Source organism: Lithobates pipiens, unplaced genomic scaffold (assembly GCF_037356315.1).
Source record: "Lithobates pipiens isolate NorthernLeopardFrog02 unplaced genomic scaffold, aLitPip1_a1.2 Scaffold_10, whole genome shotgun sequence".
Taxonomy (NCBI): domain Eukaryota; kingdom Metazoa; phylum Chordata; class Amphibia; order Anura; family Ranidae; genus Lithobates; species Lithobates pipiens.
Window position 1 is genome coordinate 67,277,141 of NW_027507686.1, and position 12,761 is coordinate 67,289,901.

The following is a 12,761-nucleotide window of genomic DNA, read 5'->3' on the forward strand; positions in this document are numbered from 1 at the left end:
GTCCACACCCAGCAATGTCCATAGTGGAAAGCATGATATATTATTGTTTGACTAAGGCAGTCCATAGATGAATCGATCTTTCTTTTCACTACGGGTAACTTCCACACACTCAGCATTCACGGGGGAATCCTTCTCGAAGAGCTATTGTTTTCTACTGGTGGGGAGCCTTCCCCGCTGGCAGAACACAATGATTACTGTTAACCATTATAGCCACCAGAAGTGATTGTGTAGAAAATCCAACAGGCTGGTTGTACCCAAGTGGATCGATGAATCAACTTGGGTACAGTCAGCCTGCCCATACATGTATCGAATCTTGGTCGGTCCCTGCTGAAACGGCCAAATTTCAATTTATGTATGGCCGGCTTAATAAGGGCCCTTTTTTAATGTTAATTAATCGAATAAATCCAAACAGAAACCTTTTGCAGTTTGTTGGCTTTACCTAGGAATCTCAACTCCAAACACAGATATAACTTCATATTCTACTAAACATTTAGTGAATGTAATTAAATTATAAATGTGTTGCAGACGACTGAAGTACACTTATTCGCTGAGCGCTAATGTCCCTCAATGCTCTGCTGCGATACTAAATTTACATAAAAAATCTGTAGAGAGGTGTTACCATCTTGAAGAGCGAGGTGGGAAGAGAAGGATGCTGTCAGTCAGCAGAAGCTCTCAAGAAGAATATGGCGGTGGAGAGGACCGAGAGGCCATGTTATGGTAGAGTTGAGCACCTGCAGGAAAGGGTCAGGAATTTACTGTCAAGTTTGGCATAATCTAAAAGCCCTAAAATTTTGGGATCTGTTACTCAGATACAGCGGATTTGAAGATGTATTTTTATGACAGATGATGATCTGCAGGACACTATGACTCCAAATAAGCAATAAAAATGACATGAGGTTTCTTTTTATTTCTTCCAGGAAAATAGCAGCAAGTCTTTGGTTACCCTTCGTGTGGACAGCATGGGATTTTATCTCTACTGGACTTGCCCAAACATGGTGAGGATTTGGGGCACGTGTGGGATACCTGGGGGGGGGCACTGCAAAATTCTTCTTGTACCAGACTTTGGACACCAACAGGAGACTGCTGAGTAAAAAAAAAAAAATATATATATATATATATATATATATATATATATATATATATAATATATATATATATATATATATATATATATATATATATATATAAATGTAACACTTGCAGAGAGGGGGCATGTATTATTGTAACCAACCCATTTTTAATGTACAAAAGACCAACATTTTTGGCCATACTTCAGGTTAAAAGAAATGAAAATTGCAAGGTGTATGACAAATGTAGTAATTTGTAAGCTTGCCAACTGGGCATTTAAACCCTCTTCCTAACCAGACCAATTTTCAGCTTTCAGTGCTCTCACATTTTGAATGACAATTACTCAGGCAACAATGTACCCATATGACATTTTTGTCCTTTTTTTTTCACACAAATAGAGCTTTCTTTTGGGGGTATCTGATCACCACTTGGCTTTTTATTTTTTGCGCTATAAATGAAAAAAGACCAAAATTTTGTAAAAAACAAAAACAAAAGGCATTTCTCTTTGTTTCTGTTGTAAATTTTTGCAAATTGGTAATATTTCTTCATAAATTTTGGCCCAAATGTATACTGCTACGTTTCTTTGGATAAAATAACCTAAATCAGTGTATATTTGGTTTTTGTCAAAGTTAGTCTACAAGCTATGGTGCCAATCACTGAAAATGGATCTCACCTGATGTACTGACAGCCTGTCTAATTTCTTGAGACTCTAACATTCCAGGACAACACAAATACCCCCCAAATGACCCTTTATTGGAAAGTAGACAATCCAGTGTATTTAGTAAGAGGCATTGTGAGTTTTTTTTAAGTTGTAATTTTTTCACACAATTCTTTTCAAAATGATTTTTATTTACAGAATTGTCATATTAACAGGTTATTTCTCTCACACAGCGTATGCATACCACAAATTACACCCCAAAACACATTCTACTACTCCGTCTGAGTAGGGCGATACCACATGTGTGAGACTGAGCACAGCACTTACACAGCATGGCCACATACAGACTGCCCAACATGCAGGGAGCACCATCAGGCGTTCTAGGGACATAAAGTACACATTTAATTTTTTGACTACCGCTTACACTTTGGAAGGCCTTGGAGCACCAGGGCAATGGAAACGTCCACAAAATGACCCCGTTTTGAAAAGAAAACACACAAACGTATAATCTATGAGGCATAATGAGTCTTTTGAACATGTCATTTTTTTCCCACAAGTTTTTTAGAGAACGTGGAGAGAAAATGAAAACGCTTTATTTTTCCAAAAATAACACCCCAAAATACATTGGCGTATGGCGATACCACTTGTGTGAGACTTTTTACACAGCCTGGCCACATAGAGAGGCCCAACATGCAGGGAACACCGTCAGGGACATACAATTCAAATCTAATTTGACTACCCATTACACTTTTGTGAGACACCGATGGGCACTGTAGTGGCAAGGATGTGGCACGGATGAGCCAGAATGAGGCATTGATAGATCATGGATGAGCAGGGATTGATGGCGTATGGATGAGCCGGTGATGGATGGAGTATGGATAAGCACATATGGAGCATGGATGAGCCAGGTATTGGTGTAGTATGAATGAGCCTGGGATGGATGGATGGAGTATGGATGGGCACATAGGGAGCATGAATGAGCCAGGGATGGAAGGATGAATGTTAAATGGATGGACACATGGAGTATGGATGAGCAAGGGATGGATGGAGTATGGATGAGCCAGGAATGTATGAAGTATTGATGAGCCAGGGATGGATGGAGTATGGATGGACATATATGGAGCATGGATGAGCCAGGGATGGATGCAGTATGGATGGGCACATATGGAGCATGGATGAGCCAGGGATGGATGTTACATGAATGGGCACAGATCAGCACTGTGGGCACTCCAGAAACCACCCACAGTGCTGCTGCGCCCAGCTCCCCCTTCTCCTCACACGCTGTACCCGATCTGTGCGTGGAGATGCACCGCACAAGCTCCGGTTTGTTGACAAGTGATTGCTCCATCATTGGACAGAGCAATCACGTGGTAAAGGACCGCTGTCATTGACCCTTTAACCTGGTCCGGACCTGGCGCATCATGGAACGGGCTCACTTTTGTGATACTGTGTGTGTGTGTGTGTGTGTGTGTGTGTGTGTGTGTGTATATATAATATATATATATATATATATATATATATATATATATATATATATATATATATATATATATATATATATATATATATATATATACAAAAATGGTACCTATAAGTTGAACAGACTGAAATCTTTTAGGTGGAGGGAAGTAAAAAAAAAAAAAAAAATAATATGGTTGCATAAGTGTGCACACCCTTAAACTAATACTTTTACTACTGTTGAAGCACATTTTGGTTTTATTACAGCACTCATACTTTTTGGGTATGAGTCTATCAGCATGGCACATCTTGACTTGGCAATGTTTGCCCACTCTTCTTTGCAAAAACACTCCAAATCTGTCAGATTACAAGGGCATCTCCTGTGCACAGCCCTCTTCAAATCACCCCACAGATTTTCAATGGGATTCAGGTCTGAGCTCTGGGCCATTCCAAAACTTTAATCTTCTGGTGAAGCCATTCCTTTGTTGATTTGGATGTATGCTTTGGGTCATTGTCATGGTGAAACATGAAGTTCCTCTTCATGTTCAGCTTTCTAGCAGAAGCCTGAAGATTTTGTACCAATATTGACTGGTATTTGGAACTTTTCATAATTCCCTCTACATTGACTGACTAATGCCCCTGTTCCAGCTGAAAAACAGCCCCAAAGCATGATGCTGCCACCACCATGCTTCACTGTCGGTATGGTGTTCTTTTGGTGATGTGCATTGTTTTTTTTGCGCCAAACATATCTTTTGGAATTATGGCCAAAAAGTTCAACCTTGGTTTCATCAAACCAGAACACATTTTCCCACATGTTTTTAGGAGACTTCAGATGTGTTTCTGCAAAATTTAGCCAGGCTTGGATGTTTTTCTTCTTAAGAAAAGGCTTCTTGCCACTCTACCCCTTAGCCCAGAATACGGGACATTGTTGTCACATGCACCACACAGCCAGTAATTGCCAGATATTCCTGCAGCTCCTTTAATTTTGCTGTAGGCCTCTTGGCAGCCTCTTCGGCCAGTTTTCTCATCTTTTCATAAATTTTGGAGGGATGTCCAGTTCTTGTTAACGTCACTGTTGTGCCATATTTTCTCCACTTGATTATGACTGTCTTCACTGTGTTCCATGGTATATCTAATGCCTTGGAAATTATTTTGTACCCTTTTCCTGACTGATACCTTTTAACAATGAGATCCCTCTGATGCTTTGGAAGCTCTCTGGGGACCATGGCTTTTGCTGTAGGGTGCAAATAAAAATGTCAGGAAAGACCTACTAGAACAGCTGAACTTTATTTGGGGTTAATCAGAGGCACTTTAAATGATGCCGGATGTGTACTGGCTCCTATTTAACATGAGTTTGAATGTGATTGCTCTATTCTGAAAACCGCTACATCCCCAGTTATAAGAGGGTGTGCACAATTATGCAACCACATTATTGGAGTTTTTTTGTTTACTCAACCCCCCCCCCCCCCCCCCCAAAAGATTTCAGTTTGTTTGCCAATTGAGTTGTACTGTTTATAGGTCACATTAACCACTTCCCGACCAGCACACGACGATGTACGTCGACAGAATGGCACGGGTAGGCATATTGGCGTACAGGTACGTCCAATATTCAATGCCGCCCTGCTATTGGGAGCACGCCGCCGGCGGCGCGCTCCCGCGCTGGTCAGGACCCCCGTGAGTCCGGTCGCTGGACCCGCGGACTCGATCGCCGCGGGCATCCCCGCGATCGTCTCACGGAGCGGCCGAATGGAGGAAATGCTGTGTAAACAACATTTCTCCATTCTGCCTAGCAACTAGTGACGCTGATCTCTGCTCCATGTGATTGGAGCAGAGATCAGCGTTCACTAAATGAAAGCCTAACCCCCCCACAGTTAGTAACACACCCCTAGGAACACTTAACCCCTACACTGCCACCCACTGGTTAACCCTTTCACTGCCAGTGTCATTTACACAGGAATCACTGCATTTATATAGCAGTGATTACTGTATAAATGACAATGGTCCCAAAAATGTGTCAAAAATGTCCGATGGGTCCCCCACAATGTCGCAGTCACAATAAAAATCGCTGATTGCCGCCATTACTAGTAAAAAAAAAAATAATAAAAAATGATTAATAAAAATGCTATAAAACTATCCCTATTTTGTAAACGCTATAACTTTTGCGCAAACCAATCAATAATCGCTTATTGCGATTTTTTTTTTTTTTTACCAAAAATATGTAGAAGAATACGTATCGGCCTAAACTGAGGGAAAAAAATTTTTTTTATATATTTTTGGGGGATATTTATTATAACAAAAAGTAAAAAATAATGCGTTTTTTTCAAAATTGTCGCTCTATTTTTGGTTATAGCGCAAAAAATAAAAACCGCAGGGGTGATCAAATACCACCAAAAGAAAGCTCTATTTATGGGAAAAAAAGGACGTCAATTTTGTTTGGGAGCCACGTCGCACGACCGCGCAATTGTCAGTTAAAGCGACGCAGTGCCGAATGGCAAAAAGGGGTCTGGTCTTTGACCAGCAAATTGGTCCGGTCTGCAAGTGGTTAAAGGTGGAAAAAGTTCTAAAATAATTTTTGTCTTTTTTTTTTTTTTTTTTTTTTTTTAATGACAGAAACCTGACATTTTAAGGGGTGTGTGTAGACTTTTTATACCCACTGAAGTGTGTGTGTGTGTGTGTGTGTGTATGAATATATAAAAGTAGTAGGTGAGATGCACACACGGTCAGTGAAACAGGTGTGCCAGCAATCAAGTCTGTCCTAAAGACTCAATATAAAAAAGCAGAAGATGGATTGCTGCACAAACAAAAGTAAATTTATTGATAAAATTTACATCACATAGGGTATAATTCAGGTATTCAGGTGACGTTTCGGGCTAAGCATGATGTCGCCCTTCCTCATGACCACATACCTGCAATAAAAATTGTAACCAACTTCACATATAAGGCAGGGTTCAAACTGCTGCGGGGGGAGATCCGGATGTGATTCGCACCGCAAATCACATCCGATCTCCGTAGCGATGCGAGTTCAGCCATACAGATAGTATGGCTGAATTCGCATCGCTCCCGCAGCAAACTCGCACGGGACCCTTTTTTTGGTCCGCAACAGAATCGGATCGCATGGGGGTTCACACCATGCGATCCGATTCCTGTGCGAGTCGGCAGATCGCACTGCGATATGCGGACGGATCTGGGGGTGTCATTAACATATCATTGACACTCCCAGCCCTCCGCATAGGGCAGTGTGAACTGCCGGCGGGAGTAATGCGATGCGGGAAAACGCCGCGGATTCGCGGCGTTCCCGCATCGCAGCGGTGTGAACCCGGCCTAAAGGCTTATAGCTCACATCTATCGTTAATCAGTTAATTACATTCAGCTGGAATCAATCTCCACAAACCACCGCTTGTATCTCTCATACATCATATATATATGTGCTGGTACGCCTGGTACAGGTGCTTATGTCTCCACACTGTGTTGCTCTGCAGTTGTAGTAATGATACATACAATATCCATAAAATCATTATAAATGAACTTTAAATGTTAGGAGCTTGGAGTAATTATTATAGGTGTATTGGCTGGATAGTTAGCTTCCGATATTCGTTTAGCCCTGGGCTCCTGTACAACAATGGGAGAAACGCTATGGATAGTCCATATGGATTAGAGATTAGTATTTGTTAATATCCTGTAAAGAGCCATACTTCTGTGTCCCAGTTTGTAACCGTTCCAACACCCTCAGTTATCTCGCTGTAACAGCTGCTCCCACACCCTACCTTTCCCGTCTCTCGCCCAACCTTCATTCTCATTGTCTGTTTCTGGCTTTCTGTTGGTTATTGCTTGCACCATTCAATTTGCCTGGATAGACATTTTTTATTGCCAGTGTGTGCGCTATTGACAACGGAGTGGGATGTACTAATACTAGGAGTGTGCAGTAACCCATAACAACAAATCACATTTCTGATTCTGTCACTTTGTTATCTTACAAATTGATCATTGTGATTGTTTTATAGGATTTGCATACTTAACTCCATTTTGTGCAGCTTAATTCAACTTTATTAAGATGTTGTGTTTTATTTTAAAAAGGCATGAACCCCAAAATGAATTATATTGCAGCTTACCAATTCCTAAATGTGGTAAATGCTTTTTTACTTTATTGTCACCTGGTCATCCAGCCAAGTGTGTCTGTCTGTTATTTTTCAACAGCTTTTTATTAGACAAGCTGTCCACCAAACGTGGCCATTAGAGGGTTTCATAGTTTCAGAGTTAGTGAGGTTGAATAAAGACACCAGTCCATCCAGTTCAACCTAAATGAGGTGTCTACAATTGTCCCTATCCCTGTACACTGCACATTAACATTGGTCCCCACCCTCAAGGAGCCCACAATGCAAGGTCCCCATTCATATACTAGGGTCAATATTGGACAGAAGCCAATTAACCTACCTGCATGTCTTTGGAGTGTGGAAGGAAACCGTAGTACCCGGAGGAAACCCACGCAGGCACAGGGAGAACATGCAAACTCCAGGCAGGTAGTGTCACGGTTGGGATTTGAGCCAGTGATGCTTCTTACTGCTAGGTGAGAGTGCTAACCACTACACCACTGTGCCACCCCAAACCATATTGTTACAAACCATATACCACTGGCAGAGGTGCTTACAATGGTCAGCTTTTGTTAATTTATGTAAAATCTTTATGCCAAAAAGGAATAAGTCTGTGGTCATGTGCACACAGGACATCTGTAGCATATGCACCTGCAGCCACGTGGCTGTCAAATTGGGAGCCACGGCTATGTCCTTGCAGCCACTGCATCCAAATCACCATCTGGGTGTACACTATAAGAGGCCTCCCGAGACTGACAATGATGCTGTCTAAAGGTGGCAAATACAAAAAAAAATAAAAAACATTGCAGCCACTACATGTAACGATTATTAAAGCGGAGTTCCACCCAAAAATTGAACTTCTACTTTTTGGAATCCTCCCTCCCTCCAATGTCACATTTGGCACCTTTCAGGGGGGAGGGGGTAGCAGATACCTGTCTAATACAGGGACCAGTGGGAACACGCAGCGCGAGTCGTGCATGCGCAGTAGGGACTCAGAAGGCTTCACTTCCTGACTCCCTTACCGAAGATGATGGCGGCGGCAGCACCCGAGAGCCGAGGGACAAATCTGATTTGGGTGCCGACATCGCGGGCGCCCTGGAAGGTAAGTTTCCATATTTTAAAAGTCAACAGCTGCAGTATTTGTAGCTGCTGACTTTAAAAAAATAAAATAAATCAGCGGAACTCCGCTTTAAGCTGCGATTTATTACATTTCTGTCTTTTGGGTTTAATACCACTTTAAAGTGTATTTCTTTTTTTGCAACCAGATTGGGATAACACCGACTTTATATTTTTTTATATGCTCTCGTTCACATAGCATGGAAATCCTTGTTCTGTTTTAAATCTGGCATATAAGCTAGGCAGCAGACCCTGGGTGGCCTTTTGGTTCCTAGCACGGATAACTGACTTTTGGTGTCTTTCGTCCCGCTGTGCACCCTTGGTCGGATTGCCTGATCTCGCTGCACCTCCCAATACTGTGTTATTCTGCACTGTCTACCTACACTGGGCCCCTTATATTTTGGGAGCCATATTGCTATTGCTGTATGCCTGTACTATTACTTTTGTCAAACGACCACGAAAAATAAATAAACTGTTATTTGAAAAAAAAAAATGCATGGAAAAGCTTGATTCAAGTGTTTTTGAGCATTTTAGTGCATTTTTGTTGTGTGTTTTTTAAACGTTTTTTTCTGCTCAAATGCAATTGTTAAAGGAAAATAAATAATTCATTATTTTGAATTATTAAAAAAAAAAAAATACATAAAAAATAAATTGCATAAAAAAACTCCTCTAACCTCATCCTTTAGCCCATAACCCTAATTAACCACTTCAGCCCCGGAAGATTTGGCTGCTTAATGACCAGGCCATTTTTTTGTGATACGGCACTGTGTCGCTTTAACTGACAATTGCGCAGTTGTGAGATGTTGTACCTAAACAAAAATTTTTTTTTTTTTCCTTTTTTTCCCCACAAATAGAGCTTTCTTTTGGTGGTAATTGATCATCTGTGTTTTTTCTGCACTATAAACAAAAAAAGAGCAACAATTTTGAGAACAATATTTTGTACATTTTACTATAATGAACATCCCCAATTTTTTGGAAAAAAGACAAATTGCAAAAAGCGTATATTGATTGGTTTGCGCAAAAGTTATAGCGTCTACAAACTATGGGAAAGATTTATGGCATGTTTATTATTATTATATATATTTTTTTTACTAGTAATGGTGGTGATCTGCCTTTTTTTTTTTTTTTTATATCGGGACTTTGGCGTTATGGCAGAAAGATCAGACACTTTTGACACATTTTTGGGATCATTGACATTTATACAGCGATCAGTGCCATAAAAATGCACTGATTACTGTGTAAATGTCACTGGCAGGGAAAGGGTTAACACCAGGGGCAATCAAGGGGTTAACTGTGTTTCCTCGTGTGTGTTCTAACTGGGGGGATGGAACTGACTAGAGGAGGAGACAGCTCATTGTTCCTAGCTAGTAGGAACACATGATCTGTCTCTCCTCACAGAACAGGGATTTGTGTGTTTACATGTCCCTGTCCTGGCTCTCGTGCCTGTGATCGCGCAAGATGCAACCACCGGGCACGTGCATCCACATCCCCACAGTACAGCGGGTGCACGTGCCCCTGCTATCCCTGCTTAAAGTGCCACCGTACAGCTACGATGGCTTGTGAGAACGTGCCGACCTGCCGCAGTATAATGATGCCAGCTAGTCGGCAAGCGGTTAAACGGCAAAGCTCAAAAAGGCTTCAAAAACACTAACAAAAATGTGCATTCAAGAGCTGGAAAAAAACACCTAAAAAAAGTTAAAAAAAAAATAAAAAAATTACACTTCTTTTTTTAAAAAAACGTTTAGGCATGCTGTGTGTATGGGAATACATTTGTTGTAGTACACTTTCAAGTAGAACTTTGTTTCTTTTCACACATTTTGATTTAAGGGCCTGTTCCAACCAATTGCAGTGTGGGAAACTGTTCCCGCACCGCACAGGAACAATGTACCCATGTTAAATTAATGCTGATTACATTAATTGTAAATGGCACTCCGAACACATCTAGCAAGCACGTTTTGCGGCCACCAAAATGCATGATGCTGCAGTACCATGTGATTTGATGGGGCTTGATTTTAAAAAGTCGCACTTGCAGTACTTTGCACATTTTCAGTTCTGTTCTAAACCAGGCCTTAGACCAATGTCATTTCTTTAACTGTCATTTTTGGCTTCCAAAATCTTTTTTGTTTAGTTTTTGTTCAAGTTCCTTAGCCTTTATGAATGTTTGAAACAGCCTGTTAAACATGTGAGGACATGCATACAAATTCATGGAAGTGAGCTGCCTCTGCAAGTTGCCTCTCATTGCTTGTCTGAACTAAGCTCTTATTGCTGCATGGGTGCTTGTGGCACACTTGTCTGTCATTAATGAAATATTGAGGCTGCCATTGCTGCCATTTCCTTCTGAAAATGCTAGTTGTCTGGTTAACCTGAGCTCTGCTTGCTGAATCAGTGACACACGAAATAGAACAATAAAGGAGGCTGATGTGTCCAGATTTTATTTACTGCAAGGCAGTTCAGGGACTCACATTTTAAAGCCAGAGTCTGCTTCTTTGCTCCCCCCCCCCCCCCACCCCCAATCACTTTTGAATACCTACATTTTTTTTTTGGGAGCAGGTACCTGGTTTTGACTATGCGATCCAAGCAGCAGGCGTTGGCCCCCTCTTTGCCCTCAGCCTTCTGGGTCACGTCATAGGTTCCAGTAGGCTGCGGGACAAAGCACAGATTGAACATGCATGGTGGTAATCTGGCTGTGAAGCTGCAAGGAGTCCAGCCAGCTTCCCTTAGTAAATATGCTTGCGTCAGGGACCCGAAAAATTTGCCCGGATGAGCCGCTAAAGTATTTGTAGCTGCTGACTTTTATTTATTTATATTTTATTTTTTCATATAGCCTGAAAACCCTCCTTAAATAGGAGTCCTCCTCCTCCCATGCTTTCTTTTGACTCCTCTTCCTTTTATTTTTTTTATTTTTTTTGCCCCCTTATCATAACCGTGCTACCTTCTTTTGGTTGTCTTCCTACCCATTGAATACCTTTTTCATGCTTGCCCTTTTACCAGTTTTTTTTTTTTTAACTCCTTCTCTTTGGTGATTTATACTGTCCTCTATAACCATTCTTTTCCACTAGCATGATGCATGCCGGTTAGGTGATAGCACCCCTGCTTTCTAGATTTGCTTACCAAGAAAACATTCTGCATGGAATTTGTATGTTCCTCTATGTCTGTGTGGTTTTCCAATGATACTTAATTTTCTTCTGATAGCCAAAGAACTTGCTGTTAAGTTAATCAGTTTCCACCAGAAAGGCCCCAGTGTGTGTGTGTGTGTGTGTGTGTGTGTGTGTGTGTGTGTGTGTGTGTGCGCGATAGGGAGCCACTGTGGAAAATGGAGACTGATGTTCTTCTATGCCATCGGTACTACATGGGACTACTTTGGCCTATTTTGTTTTGATGCACGCTATCAGAGCCCACACTCCTATTTCAACACTGGGGAAAGGACACCATTTTGATACCTATCATATTTATGTGGCTTTGCAATGTTGGAATGCCCAAGAGAGTCTCCAATAAATAAAGGTCCTTGTGTGTCACTATATGTCCCCTATATGTATGGGAAGTATGGGCTCATATATTGTGTATGTATATACAGTATGTCACAAAAGTGAGTACACCCCTCAAATTTTTGTAAAATATTTTATACCTTTTAATGTGACAACACTGAAGAAATTACACTTTGCTACAATGTAAAGTAGTGAGTGTACAGCTTGTATAACAGTGTCAATTTGCTGTCCCCTCAAAATAACTCAACACACAGCAATTAATGTGTAAACCGCTGGCAACAAAAATTAATATACCCCTAGGTGAAAATGTCCAAATTGGGCCCAGTTAGCCATTTCCCTCCCCCGTCACATGTGACTCAATAGTGTTTCAAGGTCCCAGGTGTGAATGGGGAGCAGGTGTATTCAATTTGGTGTTATCGCTCTCTCTCTTACTGGTCATGGGGAGTTCAACATGGCACCTCATAACAAAGGACTCTGTGAGGATCTGAAAAAAAAGAATTGTTGCCCTACATAAAGATGGCATAGGCTATAAGAAGATTGCCAAGACCCTGGAACTGAGCTGCAGCACAGTGGCCAAGACCATACAGTGGTTTAACAGGACAGGTTCCACTCAGAACAGGCCTCGCCATGGTCAACCAAAGAGGTTGAGTGCACATTCTCAGCGTAATATCCTGAGGTTGTCTTTGGGAAATAGATGTATGAGTGCTGCCAGCATTGCTGCAGAGGTTGAAGGGGGTGGGAGGGAGTTCAGCCTGTCAGTGCTCAGACCATACGCCGCACACTACATTAAATTGGTGTGCATGGCTGTCATCCCAAAAGGAAGCCTCTTCTAAAGATGATGCACAAGAAAGCCTACAGTTTGAAGACAAGCAGACTAAGGCAATGCCC

General features: G+C 41.5%; 1 protein-coding gene across 2 annotated transcripts in view; it reads left to right on the forward strand.

Moving 5' to 3' along the window:
- PLCB3 (phospholipase C beta 3) overlaps positions 1–12,761 on the forward strand; it is a 272,101-nt gene that overhangs the window by 110,807 nt on the left and 148,533 nt on the right. For both annotated transcript variants that reach the window (XM_077455793.1, XM_077455792.1), the window contains exon 2: positions 918–995. In XM_077455793.1, the coding sequence (XP_077311919.1) occupies positions 918–995 (78 nt within the window). The remainder of the gene's footprint in view (positions 1–917; positions 996–12,761) is intronic.